Source organism: Papilio xuthus, unplaced genomic scaffold (assembly GCF_000836235.2).
Source record: "Papilio xuthus unplaced genomic scaffold, Pxut_1.1 DF828142.1, whole genome shotgun sequence".
Classification (NCBI taxonomy): domain Eukaryota; kingdom Metazoa; phylum Arthropoda; class Insecta; order Lepidoptera; family Papilionidae; genus Papilio; species Papilio xuthus.
In genome coordinates this window covers 1,988,496-2,010,115 of record NW_013530507.1, presented here as the reverse complement: position 1 = coordinate 2,010,115, position 21,620 = coordinate 1,988,496, and the positions used below count along the sequence as shown (strand labels likewise).

General features: G+C 34.5%; 5 protein-coding genes across 5 annotated transcripts; 3 read left to right on the top strand and 2 right to left on the bottom strand.

Moving 5' to 3' along the window:
• The first annotated feature begins 887 nt into the window (after positions 1–887).
• LOC106114358 (calphotin-like) lies at positions 888–1,725 on the top strand. Its single transcript, XM_013307527.1, has 2 exons — positions 888–970; positions 1,051–1,725. The coding sequence occupies exon 2, from the start codon at positions 1,060–1,062 to the stop codon at positions 1,615–1,617; it is 558 nt and encodes a 185-aa protein (XP_013162981.1). The 5' UTR covers positions 888–970; positions 1,051–1,059; the 3' UTR covers positions 1,618–1,725.
• A 2,156-nt stretch (positions 1,726–3,881) lies between these two features.
• On the top strand, positions 3,882–4,661 carry LOC106114357 (calphotin-like). The gene is made up of 2 exons (XM_013307526.1): positions 3,882–3,943; positions 4,034–4,661. Exon 2 carries the CDS (start codon positions 4,042–4,044, stop codon positions 4,603–4,605), a length of 564 nt encoding a protein of 187 aa, XP_013162980.1. The 5' UTR covers positions 3,882–3,943; positions 4,034–4,041; the 3' UTR covers positions 4,606–4,661.
• A 1,905-nt stretch (positions 4,662–6,566) lies between these two features.
• On the bottom strand, positions 6,567–7,490 carry LOC106114356 (36.4 kDa proline-rich protein-like). The gene is made up of 2 exons (XM_013307525.1): positions 7,404–7,490; positions 6,567–7,318 (listed from the first exon to the last, which is right to left on the bottom strand). Exon 2 carries the CDS (start codon positions 7,308–7,310, stop codon positions 6,669–6,671), a length of 642 nt encoding a protein of 213 aa, XP_013162979.1. The 5' UTR covers positions 7,311–7,318; positions 7,404–7,490; the 3' UTR covers positions 6,567–6,668.
• A 1,615-nt stretch (positions 7,491–9,105) lies between these two features.
• On the top strand, positions 9,106–9,957 carry LOC106114359 (protein FraH-like). Its single transcript, XM_013307529.1, has 2 exons — positions 9,106–9,207; positions 9,329–9,957. The coding sequence occupies exon 2, from the start codon at positions 9,334–9,336 to the stop codon at positions 9,835–9,837; it is 504 nt and encodes a 167-aa protein (XP_013162983.1). The 5' UTR covers positions 9,106–9,207; positions 9,329–9,333; the 3' UTR covers positions 9,838–9,957.
• A 7,427-nt stretch (positions 9,958–17,384) lies between these two features.
• Hmg-s (3-hydroxy-3-methylglutaryl-CoA synthase) lies at positions 17,385–19,968 on the bottom strand. The gene has a single exon (XM_013307664.1). It carries the CDS (start codon positions 19,522–19,524, stop codon positions 18,154–18,156), a length of 1,371 nt encoding a protein of 456 aa, XP_013163118.1. The 5' UTR covers positions 19,525–19,968; the 3' UTR covers positions 17,385–18,153.
• Positions 19,969–21,620: the final 1,652 nt, after the last annotated feature.

The following is a 21,620-nucleotide window of genomic DNA, read 5'->3' as shown; positions in this document are numbered from 1 at the left end:
ACATTAGGTATATAATACAAAACGTATTTTTATCAAATTTATCTTCTTTGGATTATAATTCATACGACAAATTTTTATCATATTTTACGACTTTCATAAATTTGTCAATCCTTGCAAAATTATAAGCGTTGGTTATGTCTTCACGCTAAATAACAGTGGTAAATTGAACTTAGTAAAATCATGGAAGTAAGGGAAGTTTCAGAGGCATCTAATTATAAAAACGTTGTTGCCTGCATTACTTAATAAACGTTGAGGTATCTGTAAAGGTCCAGGATCTTACTGAATGAAATATAAGTGATTAATAAATAAAATTAAGAAAACAATAACGATCAACTTGACTACACTCGCACTTCCAAATCGATCATATAATTTATGGTTAGTGATAAGTTTTAGTAACAAAACAAACCGAAATGAGCAACAAAATTTTAAAACAAGAAGACTTGTGCGAAAGTTTTACATACGTTAAGCTTGAATCTTCTTCTTTCTGGCCTTACTACTTATGTGGGGTCGGCGCACAAGGTTTTTATAAACCTTAAGGTCGCATACCTGACGTCAAGCCTACTTTAAGCTAGAATCTACTAAAAAAAAAACTAACTATTACTACTCTTAATGTAAAAGTAAAACTAAGATTCAACAATACCTGGTTCACTTCTTTACGTCCGCCATTGTTTTTTTTAAAATACTGCAAAACTTTTTCCATTTATAGGTAAAATTTCTCACCAGATATATTTTACACAAATTAAAACGTTTCATCAAGGAAGTAGACAACACTCGTTATTGACCAGCACGGATTAAAGTCTCTGCGTATATCATAAATTAATTTTTAATTATCAAAAGTAATTTATAGTGTACACTTAAATAGTCTAAAGACGTTGATTAGACAGTAATTAATAAGATAACATTTTATATAAAAACTTTGATACAGTACAATAAAAACAATTAGTCGCAGGACGAAATACTCGGAAAGCCTGTAAGTCAATTAGACTACCTTAATTCAAAACTTACTTTTTACTCTTTTTACTAAACTAACAACTAACTATTTGCTTCTAGAATTGCAACATGAAATACTTCGCAGTCTTCGCCCTCATTGCCGCGGCTTCGGCCGCCGTGCTGCCGCCCGCTGTGGTGGTCAACAACCCTGAGATCCAGGAAATCCTGGCCTCCATCCAGAACCCGAGCACCGACCCCGCTACTGCCGCCGCTCTCGAGCAAATGCTCCTCGAAGTCCTCGGCATCGCCAAGCCTGAGCCCATCCACGTTGGACCCGCTATCGTTGACGAGTACGAGCCCATCCACGTTGGACCCGCTATTGTTGGCGAGCCCATCCACGTCGGACCCGCTATCATCGATGAATACGAGCCCATCCACATTGGACCCGCAATTGTTGATGAACAGGAGGTTGCCCCAGTCATCCCTGCTCCCTCTGCTCAACCCCCACTTGTTCAAATCATCTTGAAGATCAACGCCCCTACCAACGTTCCTGGCTCCCCCGTTGTCGTAGAGACCATCCCCCCTGCGCCCACTCCCGTGCAAGTTGTTGAGGAGGTCGCAGTCGCTGAGCCAGCCATCGTTGGCCCACCCTCTCCCGTTGTCGTTCTTCCCGACACTCTTAACTAAGCATAAACAAAACTGTGTTAAAATACAATACACATACGACATGCAAAATACCAGAATTTGTCAAAAACATTTTGTTTTTTAATGCAATAAAGACGTTATCATAAAAAATACAGGTTTTATTATTTAAGATAATTTATTACATAAGCTACATCCTACATATCCTATCATACATGTCCTACAATATAAATTGAAGCTTTAGGTCTCTGAAACGCTAATTTTCCTTTTTGCATAATAGTAATGTTGATGAGCTTTTGCAACTGTTACCCTTAAGCAGTTCCATCGTGTTTCTTGGGTTTAGGAACTCAGCTTTTTAGAAGACTATGACAATATACGTCCAGCAGTGGACAAATTTAGGCTGAGCATGATGATGATGATTATGATTATATAAAACAAAACTGTGTTAATGTAAGTGCTTTACACTCAGTCAGCTAGAAAGAAAAGAATACACCATCAAAAACCAACCGTCATCAGCTTGTTTAAAACTACAGGCTGCCTTTGTTATACGGAATTTTCTATAACTTGTAATGATAAAAACAAAAAAGGAATGTAATAAACAAAGTACCTATTTTAAAAAAATAACACGACGACGCAAAAAAAAGTAAACAGTTTAATATTATTTTATCTACAAAGACAGTGTACAGCTGTTAAGTACTGAATTCCATTCAGTGTTAATTTGTTCTCTACTTATTCTTTTTGGCAACGGTCAACTAATTTACCTACTCCAATTTTGCAATTCTGATATTTATTTCCCTTAATGAGTGGTTTAAATTAACCCAGTACTGTGAAACAGAAGCTGTAAATCAGCTTACAACTTGCATAACTAAGTTGCGCTAGTGAACCGTAACAGTCCAAGTCAGGCCAGGGCTATGCTATCCTATCCCATTTTAATAATAATAATAAACCAAGCATTTAGTTTCTCATACTTGTTACTAATATTATAAATGCAATGTTTGGAAGTATGGATGGAAATGGCTGTTTGTTAGAAGGTACCTTCGGGATGGCTAAAAATATATCGATTAAATTTGACATCGATATAAAACATAATCTGTAAGATCAGATAGGTTACTTATTAAGTTTTCTTTTTTAATTCCGCGCGAACGAAATCGTGGGCAATTGCTAGTACAATATAAAGGGAAGCGGAACTTTTTACGTAGTTACGGTAAATTGGTATCCGACTGTTCATATATAATACCTTGGAGGGAATACTGTAATTTGATCTCCTTCGGACGGGACTCGTCTCTCTCTACATCAGCTCACTAAACATCCCCACTGAAGTGACGAGGCCACAGTCAACAACATTGGCCCAGGGTTAGTTGGTTGACTTCACACATATATTTGAATTTCATCGTAGATATGTGTAGGTTACATATTTTCCTTCACCGTAAGAACGTCGGATAAATACAAAATATACAAAGAGATATATATATATACATAAAAAATACATATGTACAAGTACATGGCGGGATTCGAACCCAGGACTTGCAAAATACAAATTCAACATTATATCTTGACTATGTATGGCCTTTATTTATTAAGAATGCTTCAATATATAGGTTTCCCTTTCCAATTAGTTTGATACAGTCAATTGATTTTTATTCAACTTTCTTCCTTCTTCCTTTCAATTTGAATTTTTGAATTTGGAAACAATTCTATAGTAGACATTTCGTTTTTTATAGATAACGAGAAGTAATGCTAATTAGATATACTTACCTAGCTATAATATTACATAAATGTAAAATATAATAAAACGCATTGATACGTTTTGTTGATTTATTGCCGCACTCACAGTCGTTCAATTGTTATTGTTACTTATAATGAATCTGCAATAAGTATAGGTTTGATTGCCACCGTGAGTGCTTGTACTGTGTGCTTCTCCACATGTATATGGATAAACTGTTCGGTGCCTGGGCACCCCTGGCGGAGCTAGAAATTTTAGATATATATGTGAAATGTCACCGTTTACCTCAATACTAGCTCTACATTTGATAGAATGTCCAGAAAAAATCAAAATTCAATTCCTCAGTCCTTGTTAATGTATGTTTTCGAAATATCTAGTGTTCAAGATACATTTTGAACTTTTCTAATTTTCCATTAGCGATAAGACAAATAAGGAAGTGACTTCTATCTCAACTCAAAGTTCCCGAACGTAATTTAGTCTCTAACGAATATCATAAATTTATTGTTTAATGATCATTAACAATTTATTGTACACTAAAATTAGATAAATAGTAGATTAGACGGTAGACAATGTGATAACATTTCATATAAAAACTTTGAAAATCTTAGAAATAATATACTCAGTCGCAGTAGCTACAAAGAGAAAATTGTAAGTAAAATAACATCCCTAATAAGTGTACTTTTTCATTATTCTTTTATGTTTCTTAATTAATAGTAAACTTTCTTACCTTTCTTAAAGATCGCAAAATGAAATTCTTCGTTGCCTTCGCCCTCCTCGTCGCCGCGGCTTCGGCCAGCATTCTGCCGCCGGCGGTCATCGCCAGCACCAACCCTGAAGTGCAGGAGATCCTGGCCTCCATCCAGAGCCCAAGCACCGACCCCGCTACCGCTGCCGCCCTCGAGCAGCTGCTTCTCGAAGTCCTCGGCCTCGCCAAGCCTGAGCCCATCCACGTTGGACCCGCTATCGTTGATGAATACGAACCCATCCATGTCGGACCTGCTATCGTCCCCTTCCCCATTCCCGATGGTGGTGCTGTGACTGAAGTGGAAGCCGCCCCCGTGATGCCCGGTCCCTCTGCCAGCGCTCCTCTGGTTCAGATCATCTTGAACATCAACGCCGCCGCCAACGTTCCCGGCTCTCCTGTCGTCGTGGAGACCAACCCACCTGCGCCCACCCCTGTTCATGTTGTCGAGGAGGCTGAAGTCCCCGAGCCCGTCATCGTAGTTGACCAACCTGTCGTCGCTGAGCCCGTCATCGTTGCTCCAATCCTTCCCTCTCCCGTCGTCGTTCTGCCCGACATCCTTAACTAAATCCATACCGCTGCTTGTCATAACTAAATTATTATTGCAATAAAGATATAACTAAATTTGATATTTTAATTTTTAACCCAACCTATAGCTGACCTAAAAGTATGTAAATGTTTATATAAACATTTAAGAGTAACATGAGTAAATACATAAGAGGTATATACCTCTTACTCATGACTTATAGAAAGTTATATTTGTGTTGATCGTAACGTGAAAAATAGAATAAAAGTGGGATGCAAGCAATGTGGAAAAATTACAGGATTAATATGCGCCACACAAACCTTGGAAATAAAGAGGAAAATTTACAAATACGTCAAAACCTGTCATGATAAATGCATTTTTATTATAACTAGTTCACTTAAATGATAGCTACCATCAGAAGCATATGTCAGAACATTACTGGAATTGGGGCTTTCTCAATGCGTTCCACAGTATTGCGTTACTTACGAGGCTCTTAGCCCACTTGTCCAACTAAGTTTATTTAAATACTAGATGCCTTACGCATGGTTGCTTTTGATTCTAATTCCATTTCACTATAATTCGAAACTCTAGGACTCAGAATAGGTTAACTAATCGCGGCCTAACTCGGTGTTAACCGGCTAATATTCTGCTAAAAGAAGTTTTGGGACATTACGTAAAGTCACGGTATTAGAATATATGTACATACTATGTATTAAAATGCAGATTAAAGAGACCTGATTAAAGATTCAAATAATGTTATATATAAAATTCTCGTGTCACAATTTTCGTTCCCATACTCCTCCGAAACGGCTTGACCGATTCTCATGAAATTTTGTAAGCATATTGAGTAGGTCTGAGAATTAGCCAACATCTATTTTTAATCCCGCGCGGACGGAGTCGCGGGCAACAGCTAGTAATATATAATATTATGAAAATTGTTTTAAAATAAGTATGTTCGAATTCAATTTTTTTTAATATAATTATTTATAGGTAGGAAACTAGCCAGCGTCCACCTGATTTGCCGTAATAGCGAAGCGAACGTAGCCCTTAGACTTCCTCAGTTACAGGTGTGTTGTCTCTCGACTGAGGATTGAACGTACAGATGGAGAATATTTCCTTTTCCTACAAGTCCCCTGCCAAATATACTTCCCCTTCCCATCCCTTTGTTAACTGCATAAAAACAACGCTTGTTCTACGACTTTTCATAATTTGTAAGATTTAATTTTCATGCAAAAATAAATATTAATTTAAACTCTATGCGCATTGCAAAAATTAAGTAAACAAGGGGCTGGGATGGGGCGGCGCGGCGCGTCCTTTTTGAATGGGACATAGACTTACAAAAATCAACACAGTACAAAAAAAACGATTTTTAATGTATTAAGTTATGTCAAAAGTCATAAAAGGAGCAGTCCTGCGAGGAGAAAATAACCGAAAGGAGGAGACCGAAATCTTCACATCCAGGTCGACCCCGCCGTGTACCAATGAATTTTACGGTTTTCTAATTTTATATGAATATAAGTTTACCCTACGTTGTTAACGTGAAGGAAAATATCATGATGTAACCAGATTATATTGGCGAATAAATTCAAAGATACTCGTGGAATCAACCCAATTAACTATCCGCACTAGGCACTCCAACTTGGGTGGGCTGATGACTGACTCCAATGGGCTCTCCATATATTTAGGTAATATCTTAGATATGTAATTCATGGTTCATCTCAGCTCACTATACGTCTCCACCGAGGGGTTCGGAGCCTACCCTAAGTTCAGGGTGATTAGGCCAGTCAACCACGCTGGCCCAGTGCGAGTTGGTTGACATCACGCATATGGAAATCGAAAAACACATCGGTACATGGCGGGATTCGAACCCAGGACCTCCAGATTGCAAGTCAAGTGCTTGACCCCTGAGCCACCGACGCTCTAAATCACGTTTGATTGATAAGTAATTAAATATAATAAAAATCATTAGTTAGTCTTTGCAGTAGTAACAGTAAAAAACAATATTTATAAAAACATCTTTATTGCGTGAAGAAGAACTTATTTCACATTGTTGACAAATTGTGATATGTAATCACATGTTGCGCAATATATAATGTATTCATTGCTTAGTTAAGAATGTCGGGCAGAACAACAGCGGGAGCGGGGATGATGGGAGCGACAAGCACTGGCTCGGGGACGATGGGAGCCACGATAGCTGGGTCAGCGATGAGGATAGGCTCGGGGACAACTGGAGCAACGATGACGGGTTCAGCGATGATGGGGCTGTCGGCAATGATAACGGAGTCGGGGTTCTCGGCCTCCTCAACAACTTGGACGGGAGTGGGCGCGGGAGGGATGGTCTCCACGACAACGGGGGCACCAGGAACGTTGGTAGGGGCGTTGATCTTCAAGATGATTTGAACAAGTGGAGATTGAGCAGAGGGAGCAGGGATGACGGGGGCAACTTCTTGCTCATCAACAATTGCGGGTCCAATGTGGATGGGCTCGTATTCGTCGATGATAGCGGGTCCGACGTGGATGGGCTCGCCAACGATAGCGGGTCCAACGTGGATGGGCTCGGGCTTGGCGAGTCCGAGGACTTCAAGGAGCAGCTGCTCGAGGGCGGCGGCGGTGGCGGGGTCGGTGCTCGGGCTCTGGATAGAGGCAAGGATCTCCTGCACCTCGGGGTTGGTGCTGGCGATGACTGCCGGCGGCAGGATGCTGGCCGAAGCCGCGGCGAAGAGGGCGAACACGATGAAGAATTTCATTTTTTATTCTGAAAGAGAGCAATACTCAGATAAATGTTCATGTTGAATTATCGTTTATATGATTTCAGTGTCGCTATTAATGTTGTAACTTACAGTGTTTGCCTTATTGTTGCTGCGACTAATAGTGATGCTTCTTAAAATTTCCGAGTTTTTATATAAAAAGTTATCTTAGAACATGTGCTATAAAAGAGATATCTTAATTTATAATTCAATAAAATACATATCGATCAATAAATTTAAATAATATGATAATATTTTTCATAAGAATTTGTAAGCATACACCACACGGATGAATCATTGAGCCTTTCGTATTGAGTTAAAACACTCAGAACAAAACCCTTTCGGATATATTGCAGTCATATTTTAAATCCTGTTAAAATAAACGAACACTTAAACATCTCAAACTAGCTATACCAGCTGGAAGAATACTGTAGGCTACATAACGTACACATAACTTGATAAATTCCGTAAACTACACATATACATTCTTTTAATCTGCTTTCTATTACAATCGTTCCAAAAACTACTCGTTTTAAAATGAGATATTAAACTATTTTCATTCTAAGAGAAATGAGAAGATGGGCAGCATAACAAAAGTCCTTGTAGTTCTCCTGAATTTGTCGGCAAATCTATATAAAGGCTTTGAAACTTCTTAATCTTTCTTTATCTTTTCTCCAAAAACCTATCCAGTGGTCTATGTTAATTTAGACGTTGTCATCATCTCTCTGACCTTATTTTACTCATGTTTTGACTTAATTCTACGACCTGTCACCTTCCTGCCACCAATCCAAACATATACATTTTCAAAACACTTTTGACGTGTTAACATTTTACCCGGTTTCATTTCACATTACATTAATTTCCCGATGCTCTTAACAAAATGATAGAGATCTATTCTATCATTGTGTTCATTGAATTTCTTCTAATCTAAGTGAACGACTGATAAATATTTTGTTGTTTACGGCGCACAATTGAACTTGTAAATCAATTAAATTATCTAAGATTAATTGTTTATCTCAAACATCCGTTAAGCTCAAAGCAATACTAATGTTATAAAAATGATACTAGCACTGAATCGCATATCTAATGTACCCACTTAAAAACATATGTTTGTAATTATTTGGTAAATTTATAATAATAACCTTAAATATACTTAAATAAGTTCCTTTGATAAATACTTTTTTAAACTATTAGGCACAAATATGTCACAGAAATTTTGTCTTGAACACAATAGATTAAAATTCAACGTGACTGATCTTCTTGATCTTAATAACATCAATTAATTTTATTATTTTAGTAACTATCTCATTGGCTATAACAATAATCAAAGACGTTAAATAATGATACATTTTGGAGTATTATAAATTTTTATTGAACTTGCAATAAATACTTAAAATTTATAATACATTTAATTTTATCTTTATATCCAAGAATATACAACATCCAAGGTTTTGATAAAATAATTAAACGTCAAAGGTTCAAGGTTTTTTACATTTCGTTACATGAGCGAGAAGGAAGATATATCTAAAGAGAACTAGACAGAGAGCTTAAACATTTTAATTACCAGTTCATGTTAAGAGCATTGCTATCCCATGATTTTGTTCTCTGTTATTTTTTTTTTAATCAAAATAGTATTAATAAGTTCACAATTAGGTATTATATATGTTTCCGTGGAAATGATTAATAGCTTCAGTGGCTTTGCAATAAACATTGTCCAATTATTATAAATAGTAAAGATTATATTACTTCCGACTTAAATAATTTCACATTAATTTTTACAAGGGATTAGATAAAGTGGGATTACTTTTCTAGCAGTCCGAATCGCGATAAAGACTCGTATAAATAGTAATGCAATAATCCATTCCACATAATTGTACAAGAAAGCAAATATTAAAAGGTTAGTTAAACTTACAAATCAATTAAATAAAATATAACATTAGCAAGATATTAGTTTATATTTTAATTGAGGCTATACCACGCTACAAATCAATTTGCTATAATTTTTCTTTTCTTTACAGCAAATATGAAATTCTTAGTAGTCGCCTTCGCCACCCTCGCCCTGGCCGTTGCCAGCCCGACACAGCGCGCCCTGGTGCAACCGGCTCCCGGCGGCCCCGCGCCCATCATCGACCTTGACAACTTCGAACCCATTGCCATTGGACCCGCCATCATCGACAACTTCGAGCCCATCGCAATTGGACCCGCTATCGTCAAGCCACCCACTCCCTCCTCCTCGTCTCCTCTCGTACAAATCATTTTGAATATCAACCCTAATGTTGCCGGGTCTCCCGTTGTCATTGAAGGTGCACCTTTACCCACACCAGTGCAAGTGGTTGAAGAGGCTGAGGCTCCCGAGGGTGTCATTGTTGGTGAGCCCGTGATCGTCAGTCCTGGCACGGCCCCTGAGACCATCAATGTTGCGTCTCCCGTGATCGTGGTCGACCAGCCTGCGGCCCCCGAGACAATAAACGTCGCATCGCCCATATTCGTGCCTCCCGTCGTCAGCCTTCCCGACACCCTCAACTAAATCTCAACATAACCGATAAATAATACAAATAATGCTGTGATTATTCTAATAAAATATAATTTTATTTGACCTCCGTTATAATTTTCGGTAGGGTTTATCGAATAAAGGTCTGGTAATATTATAAGATTATTTTTTATTATTTGAAGTATACGTATACTTATAACAATTTAACACTTTCTTTTATTTTATCATATGTTTAGTTCCTACTATAGCTTGCTCATGAACTATGTTATACATAGCAGTAGCCCGCAACTTCGTCCGCGCAGAATTAAAAAATCTAGAAATAAATATAGCCTATATCACCTGGGGACAGTGTACCTTCCCAGCAGAGAAAGAATTTTTCAAATCGGTTCAGTAATATCAGAGCTTATTCAATGCAAACAATCAATATGCCTAATAGAAAAACGTAGCAAAAACAATTATTGAAATCGTGAAAATGAAGTTGCTAAAACATTAATAATATTTAATATTTTCAGGCAACAACATATTATACTAGGCTGTGACAAAATGTCCCTAAACCCGGAAGTGCTTGTTAAAGTATTTCCAAGTAAGACGATAATGTACAATACACTAAATTCATTTTATCAAAATTTGTACAGGTCATGTAATTTTTGCGAGGATTATCCACCATAAATTAAATCATAATCATTGATAATTTTGACAACCATACTTACGATAAATGCATCATAAAATATGATAATTTCAGGGTTCCATAGTCTTGTTATGGTTTAAAAATTATAAATTTAGAATTAATAATTTATTGTAAAAGACATTTAAGATATATCTAAGTACATATTATATTTGAATCTCTTTAGTAATAAATGATGTGATTGAGTAAAATTATTTGTATAAGTGACGTGTGATCATTGTGAAGAACTACGAATTAACTAAGTAGGTTCTAAATAAAGGTTTTTAACAAGTACCTGCTTAGTTTATTCGTTAACGAATAGTTAAATGAAGTAATATAGAAGATTTTTTTGGAGGCGAGTTCGTCCTTGACCAATTCTTCAAATGCTTACATGTTTTGGCGCCTGTACGAAATTAATAGCAAATATTCATAATCGAAAAATCTTGCTACATATCTTTTATTGTGTCACCTAACTTTTGAGTGATTTTGTAAGATTTTACAGGACAGATTGTTTATATTTCCACAAAAACAAAGAATCTGAACTCAAGCTTCCTTATTGCTGAAAATAAATCTAGAGGTATGTAATATTTTGCCAGCAGCATTTAATAACCTTTTCTGACTTTATAACAAATACATATTTGTAATTCATATCGTAGTCACTTCGTCTAGAGATTCTTGGTTACTATTATTCATCAATTTATCTATTTCACTATTTAGATAGCTATAATTCTTCTTTGGAAATGATTTATAGCGTTACTTACTTAATACAGTCATTATTGTAGGTAGGAATCTTTATTTCCTCGCCATTAATCAAGAAAGTTAATAATCGTGTAATTTAAATAAATAGATGCTATTGTTTCTCTGTATTTTTTTTCAAAGCAAAAAAAGAGAAACAATAATATTTATAATAAATTACCTCAATCAAAAAACGCTAAAAAGAAGTCATTAATATTTTTAAGGTTTTTTCGCATTCCATTTTATTACTTGCGTGTTTTAACAAATTTTAAATAAGCATCTGCTTTTACCGATAGCAATAAATAAAATAAAAATGTAAATAAATAAGACTAATGTCTAAATTAGCATTTGGGCCTTCAAATTAACTTTTCAACGGATCGTGTATGTATCAATTCTTCTACTTGACGTTGATTTTCTTGCTACACTTCATCTACTTTTATTTTTGTAGTAAATATAATGGCCCTGGTCCCACTTTTCCAATTTAGGTATTAGACTATTTATATTATCATCCAGATAATAAAACCATAGATTAAGTTAGGTGTATCATTCTGTAACTTTATAAAATTGTTATAAAAAAATACTTTCATTCTGTTGTCACGCAAGAATCGAGTGAATTCTAATGTCGTTAGATGACATTGTGATACAAATTTTTATTATCTGTTAAACGTGAATGGATATTTGATATTTTATCTCGGACATAAAATGGACTTTGCGATCTTTGCCTTGGCACGTAAAGATGAGGTTATCTATGAAGAACCGTGCAAATAGACAAGCGAGTAATAGTTAAACTTATTCAAATATCAAGTAAACGAGATATAGGAAAGAGATTTTTGAATATTTATAACCTCAATTCTATTTGTACAAACAGAAAACTACGTTTTAGTTGTACTCAATATTACTAAAGTACAAGAAGAAAAATTCCTTTGACACCCATTTTATGTTTTAAGTTTCGAAATTATTCAAGCATATTTATATTCTTCTCTTTCATTCTCTCTTAACTTAAATAAATTTATTTTTAATGCCATGTTCCGAAGTGGAAGCCCACCACTGGGTACCTATTGTTTTTCTCTCAATACACTACCTTTTATTCCTAATGGAATCTCCTTATCTATATTAATTAAATTGTTGTTATTGTTGATATTCATAGACAATATGGAACATCGATTTACTCAGGATATTCCAATTTCTAAAATCCCAGTCAACCAACTTGCCAGCCAGTATTCACTACTAAATTATTTGTTTGTTCTTTGGGACAATTTAAATAAGTAAATGTCCCGACAATTATTTTATTTACAAAGAGTGGTATAGAATATTTTGACAAATAATATTTTTCACTTCGAAAAACTATTCCATATTGATAGTTCAGTCGTTTGGCGCGTGGGCTTAACATCAAATAGACACGTGTTTTGACAATCAATACCAAATAGTTAAACAAGTTATCTTGTTCATTAAACAGTAGTTAACAAATTACAAACAATTATATTGTAACTAATGGTTCAAGATAAAAGACACATTGGTTGTTCATATATGTAGAGTTTGAGTTTACGTTTATTTAATTTTTATAAGCTACTTTCTCCCACGGTTAGCAAAATAAATCTACATCTTAGTTAAACTGTAAAATTTTATTTCTATGCCAAATTTCATTCAAATTCGTTCAGTCGTTCGTGGTAATAAAATCCATTCAAACTTTGGCGTTTACAGTCGAACCTTTGTAAGCAAGAGTCGAAGGGACCGAGATATATTTCTCGTTTATAGAGGTTTCTCTCAAATCTGAGTTTCTCGCTTACCGAGGTCGGATCGGATAATGACTCTTGCTTATCCAGTTTCGAACGTATAATGGATAAGATTTTATGTATATTTGCAAATGTATGTACATATTTAAATTGCAACAAAAACCAATAATCTATAATATATCGGTACGAGGAGTACGTGGCTTATCTTTACTTTATTCAGATCAACTCATCACCATGACAAAAGCGAGTGCGTGAATACTTAATCAAGTTACTTGTATGACGGAAGTGAATAAATTACAAACAAAAAGAAACGACTTGCGTAATATTGACATTTTGATCAAATATTTTTATTTAAGACCATCCCTGTAAGTACCTCTACCAAATGTCACATGACCCTATCCCCCCTAGGCAGAGTATCCTTTGGAGATTTCTTCCCGAAAAGAAAGAGTACCACTAATTTTAAGTTAGTTTACTCCTTGGGGAAGTTTCAGAGATCATGAACACCGATCCAAAAAAACTAAATAAGTGCTATCATTTTTATTAACTGTTGCTACTCCGTCAAAAATTGCCCGCATTACCCTTTTTTTTACTTATCATAAGGTGGCAATTGCATATGCGTTGCCTACCTTTATTCGATAGGGGAGAGGATGCATAGAAAGAAAACATTTTCCCTTTCCATGCATCCTCTCATCCGGAAAGTCCACTTCCACTTCCCATCCTTCCCTTATAAGAAAAAGGATAGGAAAGGACAGAGGACTAAATTAGGCTTTCGGGACGCACACTCATCAGACAAGACGCGGAATTGCTTCCACTTCACCCCTATCAGTCGGGCAAAAATAACGTTCTCACAGTTTTATCAGATCAGTCAACCAGATTATAGATGTATATTATATGTTTTTACGGAAGTTTCGGCATTGGTTATTCACAGTACATTTTCAATTCTAATCTTGATCTAAACATCGCCTGATGACTCTCAAAGATAAGCATTATCTCAGGTTTTTCATAAGAAATCTAACGAACGCACCTCTTACTCAACTACTACTTCCGTTCAAGTATTTTAGTTTTATAATGTACTAGCAGTAGTCTGCGGCTCTGTCCGCGCGGATTTTAGAATAAAAACCTCTTATTAGCAGTCTGTGTATTCTTTCAAACTGTGCTTTACATCTATCTTTGCCAAATTTTAGCGAGATATATGCAGCCATTCTGAACCTTCTATCCATCTAAACATTCGCATTTATAATATTAGTAAGATTTAAATATACAAATTGTTTTTAATAAAAAATCGAGGCAGCCCAAAGTCTGTAGTAAAAATTAAGGTATAACTTTCGTTAATTTTTGTTGTACTCTTTGTTGATTCTACTTAATTGCCCTCAATTTGATAAAATTGTGTCTGAAATTTTTTGAAGTTTATCGACACCTTCGACAAATAAAGATACATCTTTTGTGAGACGCGCCCATGAAAGTATATAAATGAAAATTTGTTGTGTAAACTTGAAACAACATTACGAATACTACAATACTATACAATACTAAACATGCTCTATAGATTTTCTCGCAAACGATACAACAGGAAAAATTACAAACAGGTGTTAAGAATTTCAGCTTAAATTATAATAAATATCCTCATTATCACTTCGAACTGGCTTTATGTATTGTATAAAAATTATATATGGAAATATTTATATCTTTACACACGAGTACGGCGCGTGGCATCTCCATATCTTACTAATTATAAATGCAAAGTTTAGATGGATGGGGGGATGTTTATTTGAAGATATCTCTAAAACGGCTGAACGGATCTTGATGAAATTTGGTTAACATATAGAAAATAGTCTGGAAAAGCACATAGGCTATTTTTTCTTTACTTTATTTTCCCCGCATACGGAGTCGCGGGTGACAGCTAGTAAGACGTAATTGTGTATTATTTATGAGACCTTCGAAGCTAAATATGGTTTTTGTGACAATTTTACCACAAAGGTTACAAACTTGAAGAGGTTAAGTAAAATGTCATGATATTTAATGTAACCTTCCTATAAAATTAGTTTATTTTGTGACTGAACAACAATACAATGGAGGTAATAATATTCGACAGTGACTAGAAATAGACTTTTATGTTATAAACTTTCGGAATCCTATAAAAATTCAAAGAAATTGCACTAAAACTTGTAAATACTTATAACTAAGCTAAATTGTGTTCTTGTCCTTGGAAAAGTCTTTTGAATTAAATACTATATACGGAACTGTGATTTTTCCTTGATTGATGATAAATATTCGTTCCATTGTTTAAATTGTGTTAGATAAAGTAAAATGCGCAATTAGTATTTAGTAGGCATACGTACGTTGAGCGTCGGTGGCTCAGGGATCAAGCACTTGACTTGCAATCTGCAGGTCCTGGGTTCGAATCCCACAATGTACCAATGTGTTTTTTCGATTTACTATTTACATATGTACATTTATCCGACGTTCTGACGGTGAAGGAAAACATCGTGATGCAACCTACACATATTTGAGAAGAAATTCAAAGGTATGTGTGAAGTCAACCAAACTGCACTTGGCCAGCGTGGTTGACTATGGCCTAATCACCCTAACTTAGGGTAGGCTCCGAGCCCCTCGGTGAGCACGTATAGTGAGCTGATGATGGGGCATACGTAAAGCGACACGAAAACTACATAAAATACCTACCTGTGTTATTTACCATAATTAAGGTGTTATTCTATTACCTAACTTTTTGCTACACTTTTAAAGTGCGTGTTATATCGTCCATAATGTAAAAGATATATTTTAAAGTCAAAAACACCCATTTTTACATAACATATTCACTTTTTCAATTAATCTTGATAACAAAAAATGTAAAGTATATATTAACTTAATAAATGATCTGAAAAAAAACATTGGTTACAACAAAAAAAAAATTCACGGTTACGAAAATATGTACGACAATTTGTGGTTAGTTTCCATTGTGAAAGAAATTGGTGATGCGTTGCCGGGGGATAGTAGGTTTTCTCTCTTTTGTGGAAGATCCTTTATGTTAACTAGTGATACAGTTACACTAAGAGACTGATAACGTTTCTAAAACAATAATTCCTGTATATATTATACTCCTATACTTGTTTTGTCAACGACAATGAGGGTAATATGTTTTAAATATGGATTTCGGTCTCAGAAACCGGCAATTAAACAAATATGCAATAGTAAAAAATACGTCATTATAATAAAAAGACAGTTCAAAATAATCATTCGACATAATAACAAAGGGTGTTTATAGCATAATTAACTAAGAAATATGAAGAGGTCATTTGGATGAACAAAGGCGATTGCCCCATTGTATTGTATGCAATTTTTAGTTATAATTTTCTGTTTATATTTTAATATATCAATGAAAAACGATTTAATTATTTATAAACAAAATAAACAAAATTATTTAAGAACCTAATTTTAATGCACCAGTTTTCAAACTTCATAAATTTGTAAGTACATGTACTAGTTATTAAGTAGAAAATAATTATTTAGGTATTGTTCTTTTCAAATATTTTGGCGGCAAAAGGTCATTAGCCCGCTGCGCAGTACTCTCCCCCCGCATCCCGTTATACCTAAAATTGTATTCTGAGCAGCGACCCGCACGAAGTTAAGAGCCGCCAAGATATCTGAAAACTACAATACTGCCTATTATTTTATAAGGAATCAAATGAATACATCTAATTATAAAGCTGGATAAAACTTATGTATTTACAATGCAAATAATTAATCGATCAAGCGGAATACTTGATCTCTAAAGTTCAGGTTCACTGAGCTTGACATTCACCCCCCACCTTCAAAACTCACGCGCACAGACTCTTTTTCAGTGTGTGCACACTCGCAAAACATTCACTAACCGTTAAAACATTTTTTTTTTATAAATTAATATATAATTTTTACGATAAAAACATCTTACTTATCAATGCGAAAGTTTGGATGGATGGATTTTTGTTTAAAGGTATATCTCACGGCTAAGCGGATCACAATGAAATTTGGCATAGGTGTAGAACAGTCTGGAAGAACACATGGGCTACTTATCAAGTTTTTTTTTTAATATCGCAAGGACGGAGCTAGTTTAGAAATTCCGAAAGAATAACAGCTTCTTAATAAAGCGTACCACAAAACTGTAAAAATTGTGGGATAGTGTAGGGCTCTCTTCACTCGCCCTGATTAAGGATGTGTTAAACAAATAAAACATTTTTTTTTATCTCAAATATATATTTAATAAATTATAGTCATAATAAAAACCAACCAATATTTAAACCGAATATTATTTGTGATATTAATATTTGGAATAAAATGATAAATATAATACCCAAAGAATTAAATATGAAACTATAATATCAAATATTACAACATAAGTTGTATAAAAATTGTACACTTTGTGAACAATAATGAATACATATACAGCATATTCCACAAGAAATCTTATTAAAAACAATACAAAATAGTATAATGTTGTATAATAATTTGTTTGTTTTCGCAGTGTAAACTCATTGTATTACAAATAAGTTTTCAATGAAAAAATCTGATGTTAATCACCTCATTTCTTAAATAGGTTAATTATGTCTTTTTTTAAAGTACAATTTGTTGATTCATTTACTAATTAATATGTAATTAAAATTCCTTGTCAATATTAAAAATTTAAATACACTTTGATCACTATGACATAGTAAGTATGTTTCACTATCTTATTTCTAAGACTTCTTGTGACTAAAAACATATTTGTGATGACCATTTGCTGATAAAATAATTTTGGAAGGAAATTTGTTACTCATACATATAATATTCATAACATGTCTTGTATATATTTTTATGTATTGTTATATATTTAGACTCCTCAACTCCCTTACCCTGCCATGTACAGACATTAATAAATACTAAATTATATAATTTATTAAATAACCATGAGATTGAGAGAATATTCATAATTCATTCCCCACAACCATGCTTAAATATTGCACAATCTTTCTTGTTCCACAACACTTCCAAATATAAACAATAAGATTTCTATCTAAAAAAAAATAGTTACCTTAAGGTATAGTCCGCAAAGATTTTAATGAATATTTAAACAGATAAATAAATAAAAACAAACACAAGTTGGAATATCTAAGCTCACTATTGTAACATCATTTGGTAATGCTTTAAAGTTATAATTGAAATTAATTCCTACACCAAATGCTATAAAAAATGCATAGTAAATTCTTAAAGCTTTCTTTCATATGTACGTCTCCTTTGTTCATCTATCCGTACAAGGTAATATGTGCCTGGGAACAAGACATCTATGGACCCGGATGGCTCGTAAGGGGCAGTGTGATAATTCTGTGTTCTTACATCCATAAGATCAGAGAACACTTGTGGGTCAACACATTGTCTCTTCTCCAACATTGCAACTGTATCATTCAAAGAGTTTATTAAGGTCTCCAATTTTGACCCTGCACTCATATCTTTGCATATGTTTATGGAATACATAGTAGATGCAAGACCAGATCCATATGAAAACAGAGCAAACTTCTTACCAATCAATTGATCTGGTGACTTGCTAACCAAATATGACACCAGGCCACCATACAATGATGGTGTATACATATTTCCAACATTCTTGGCAACATGTAATGAAGGTTTTGTCTTCTCATTGAATAATTTTTCACTGTATACCATGAATGCCTTCTCTACATCTCTATCGAAATATGTTTCTTCTCTTTTATGATTGTCAAATTGAGATAGTCCAGGAAATTGCTTTTCACGCTCAGCAGATGATGCATTCAGGAAATCATTAAAACATACTCTACCCAGAGACTTTTGTACTAATTTACAGTAAGGAGAGTGGAATAACATTCCATCCAAACTTAATAAACCTTTGAAATCAGGGTTTTCCTTCCTCATTTTCTTACAGAACAAATTGTAACAATTGTCTAGGGCACTTAGATAGCACTTGATAGACAATTTTCCATCAACATAGGGGAATTCAGAAGCTAAATCTGGCTTATAGAAGTCATAAGCATGTGTCATATATGATGCACGGACACCACAGTCAAAAACTAAGGGGGCATCGGGACCAATTAACATAGCTACAGCCCCAGCACCTCCTGTTGGTCTTGCTGGTCCTTTACCATACACCGCTATATCCCCAGCCACAACAATAGCTTTTCTACCATCCCAGGAAGATGACTCAACCCAATTAATTGAATTAAAAAGTGCTGCAGTGCCTCCATAACAAGCATTTGTAGAATCAATACCCTCAATATCAGTGGCTCCTTCCTTAGCAAATAATGTCATCAAAAAGGTCTTCACACTTTTGCTTTTATCAATAATTGTCTCAGTACCAACCTCAAGTCTTCCAATATCATGCAAATTAATGTTGTTCTTCTCAATAAGTCGATGTAGAGCTGTCATGCAGATGGAGTTTATGTCTTCTCTGTCAGAACAGAAGCCCATTTTACTCTGCCCGAGACCAATTGTATATTTGCCCGTGCCGACTTCATCAAATTTTTCTAAATCCACTTGATCCACGTATTGTGAAGGAAAATAAAGTTCCATGGCAAGAATGCCTACATTTTGGACTTTCGCCGACATTATTTTAAAGGGATTTTATTTTACGGTTATAGATACACGATAAATTTAGGAGCACTTTACGACGCACTGACGTCTACACTTTGCGCCGATCTATACAGACTGGTGACCCCACCGTCTCGCCCGCTGCTCGTCTGCTGTCGACGTCAGACCTACACGTTACCGAAGTGAACGAGTCATACCATTGACCTACAACGGTACTATTTAACCAACTTTCTTTTACTCTTACGCAAATGACCGATAACAAATTATAATTATAAAGAAATACAATTTATAAATGTAAGGCTGGCAGATGACACTGTCCTCGTTAATGAACTTGATTTTTACTTTCACTTTGATTTACAAATGTTCAAGTGCTATAAGAAATTATTACAAAATATTTTAATGGTATTGCAATTTTCCTTCCATGTCAAATTCCTATGCTCCGCTCATGTGACGTGACGTGATCAGTTTTTAGGTTATTTGCTACGTCAAAACGTCAAACAGCAAACATGATATCACGTTCTTTATCAGCTTGGAGTTTAGAGCTTGGAAGTAGATGCTGGAGTATGTAATAAAATATGATGGTAAATTAGACAATATTATACAATGCATTATTTATCGATGAGACTCATAAAACGTTAATACAAATTTTATTTCAATGGCTCATGCGTCATTTTCTTATCATTAAAGAAATGAATCATTGTTTATTATATTTTCGAAATAATTATTCTATTTTATTGTTTGTAAATAAAACATGTAAATATAATATTATATCATAAAATTCTTATTTAATAACGATACTGTTTCTTTTATCTTTTCACATTTTTACATCGGAATTCGATCTATTCATAGCAAAGTTAACTAGGTATGTTTTGTAGGCACTTAAAATTCTCATGTCGTGCCACTTTCCCTTCGTTAACGGTCATCAATGAACAAAACTCGTCCCAATTGTCGCGAAAAGCTGTTACGATGAGCTAAATAAATTACTGTCTCATAATCTTATCAAAACTTTTAAATATCTGCTCATGCTTAATTTCTTATCATTGTATTGAATCCTAAATGATTTAATATAAAAAACAGAAAACTTCCATAGCATCACACTGACTCCTCATAACACAAATCGCGGAAATATGTACTAGCACTTTTCACCCTTTTTGATATGTTGTTTTAACAAACGACAGCGCTATCACGCTAACTCTAAAATATACAACTTCTTTCCTACATAAAGGACGATTTTCACCAATAATAATATTATGTTGGAACATAACGACAGATCCCTTTGTCTAGTATGTGTTTCTAGCCTTTGCCTTTTTACATCATCATTAAAAACAAACGTAGTCATAAAAATGGTATCATTAAATTTTTTAAAATCAACCAATAGCAGTAAAATATTGCGGGCAATTAGCGATACTCCACACGCGATCCTCACGGTCTACAAGTCATGGAATAAAATCTCAAGTACACGATAAAGTTGCTTCTTTTACTTCCTGTATCTGAAGGTAAGGTTAAAAAAAGTTCAACGATTATGACAAGGTGGCTGATCTTTTTATTTAATTTAAGGTACGAGGTAAACTGACATTAATTAACATTTTATTTATTAATAGTTTGTGTGAAATTAAAAAATATAATTGATCGGTACAATCAAGAATAATCAAAAGTAAGTAATAGGAAATAAGTAACTTTATTTCAGTTCCAATGTCTAAACAGATCTCAAAACATTCAACTCAAGTTCAATTTGTACTGGACACAAATAAATGTTTTATGAAGAAAAAAATCCCGATTTCGACCTTAAAATTCGGTAATTACGTATTAAACATAACTCCAAAATTAATTTAAGTTAATTAAAAATAACCTTTTTTATAAACAAAAAATTGGTAGTTATACAAAAAATAGTCTGAATTTATTAAGCATCATTGTAATTTAAACAGTAAGGACTTTTGGCCTAAGGGGTATAATACACGGGTACAAGAATTATGTAAAATTGTAAAAAAAATTACAAAATGGAGGTTTCAAAGAATACCTAGGATATCTAGGCCTACCTACCGCACACCTCCGCCCCTAGGTTTAGACTCCATACCAAAAATAATATTTAAAAGCCGTTTTATTTTATTTCTCAA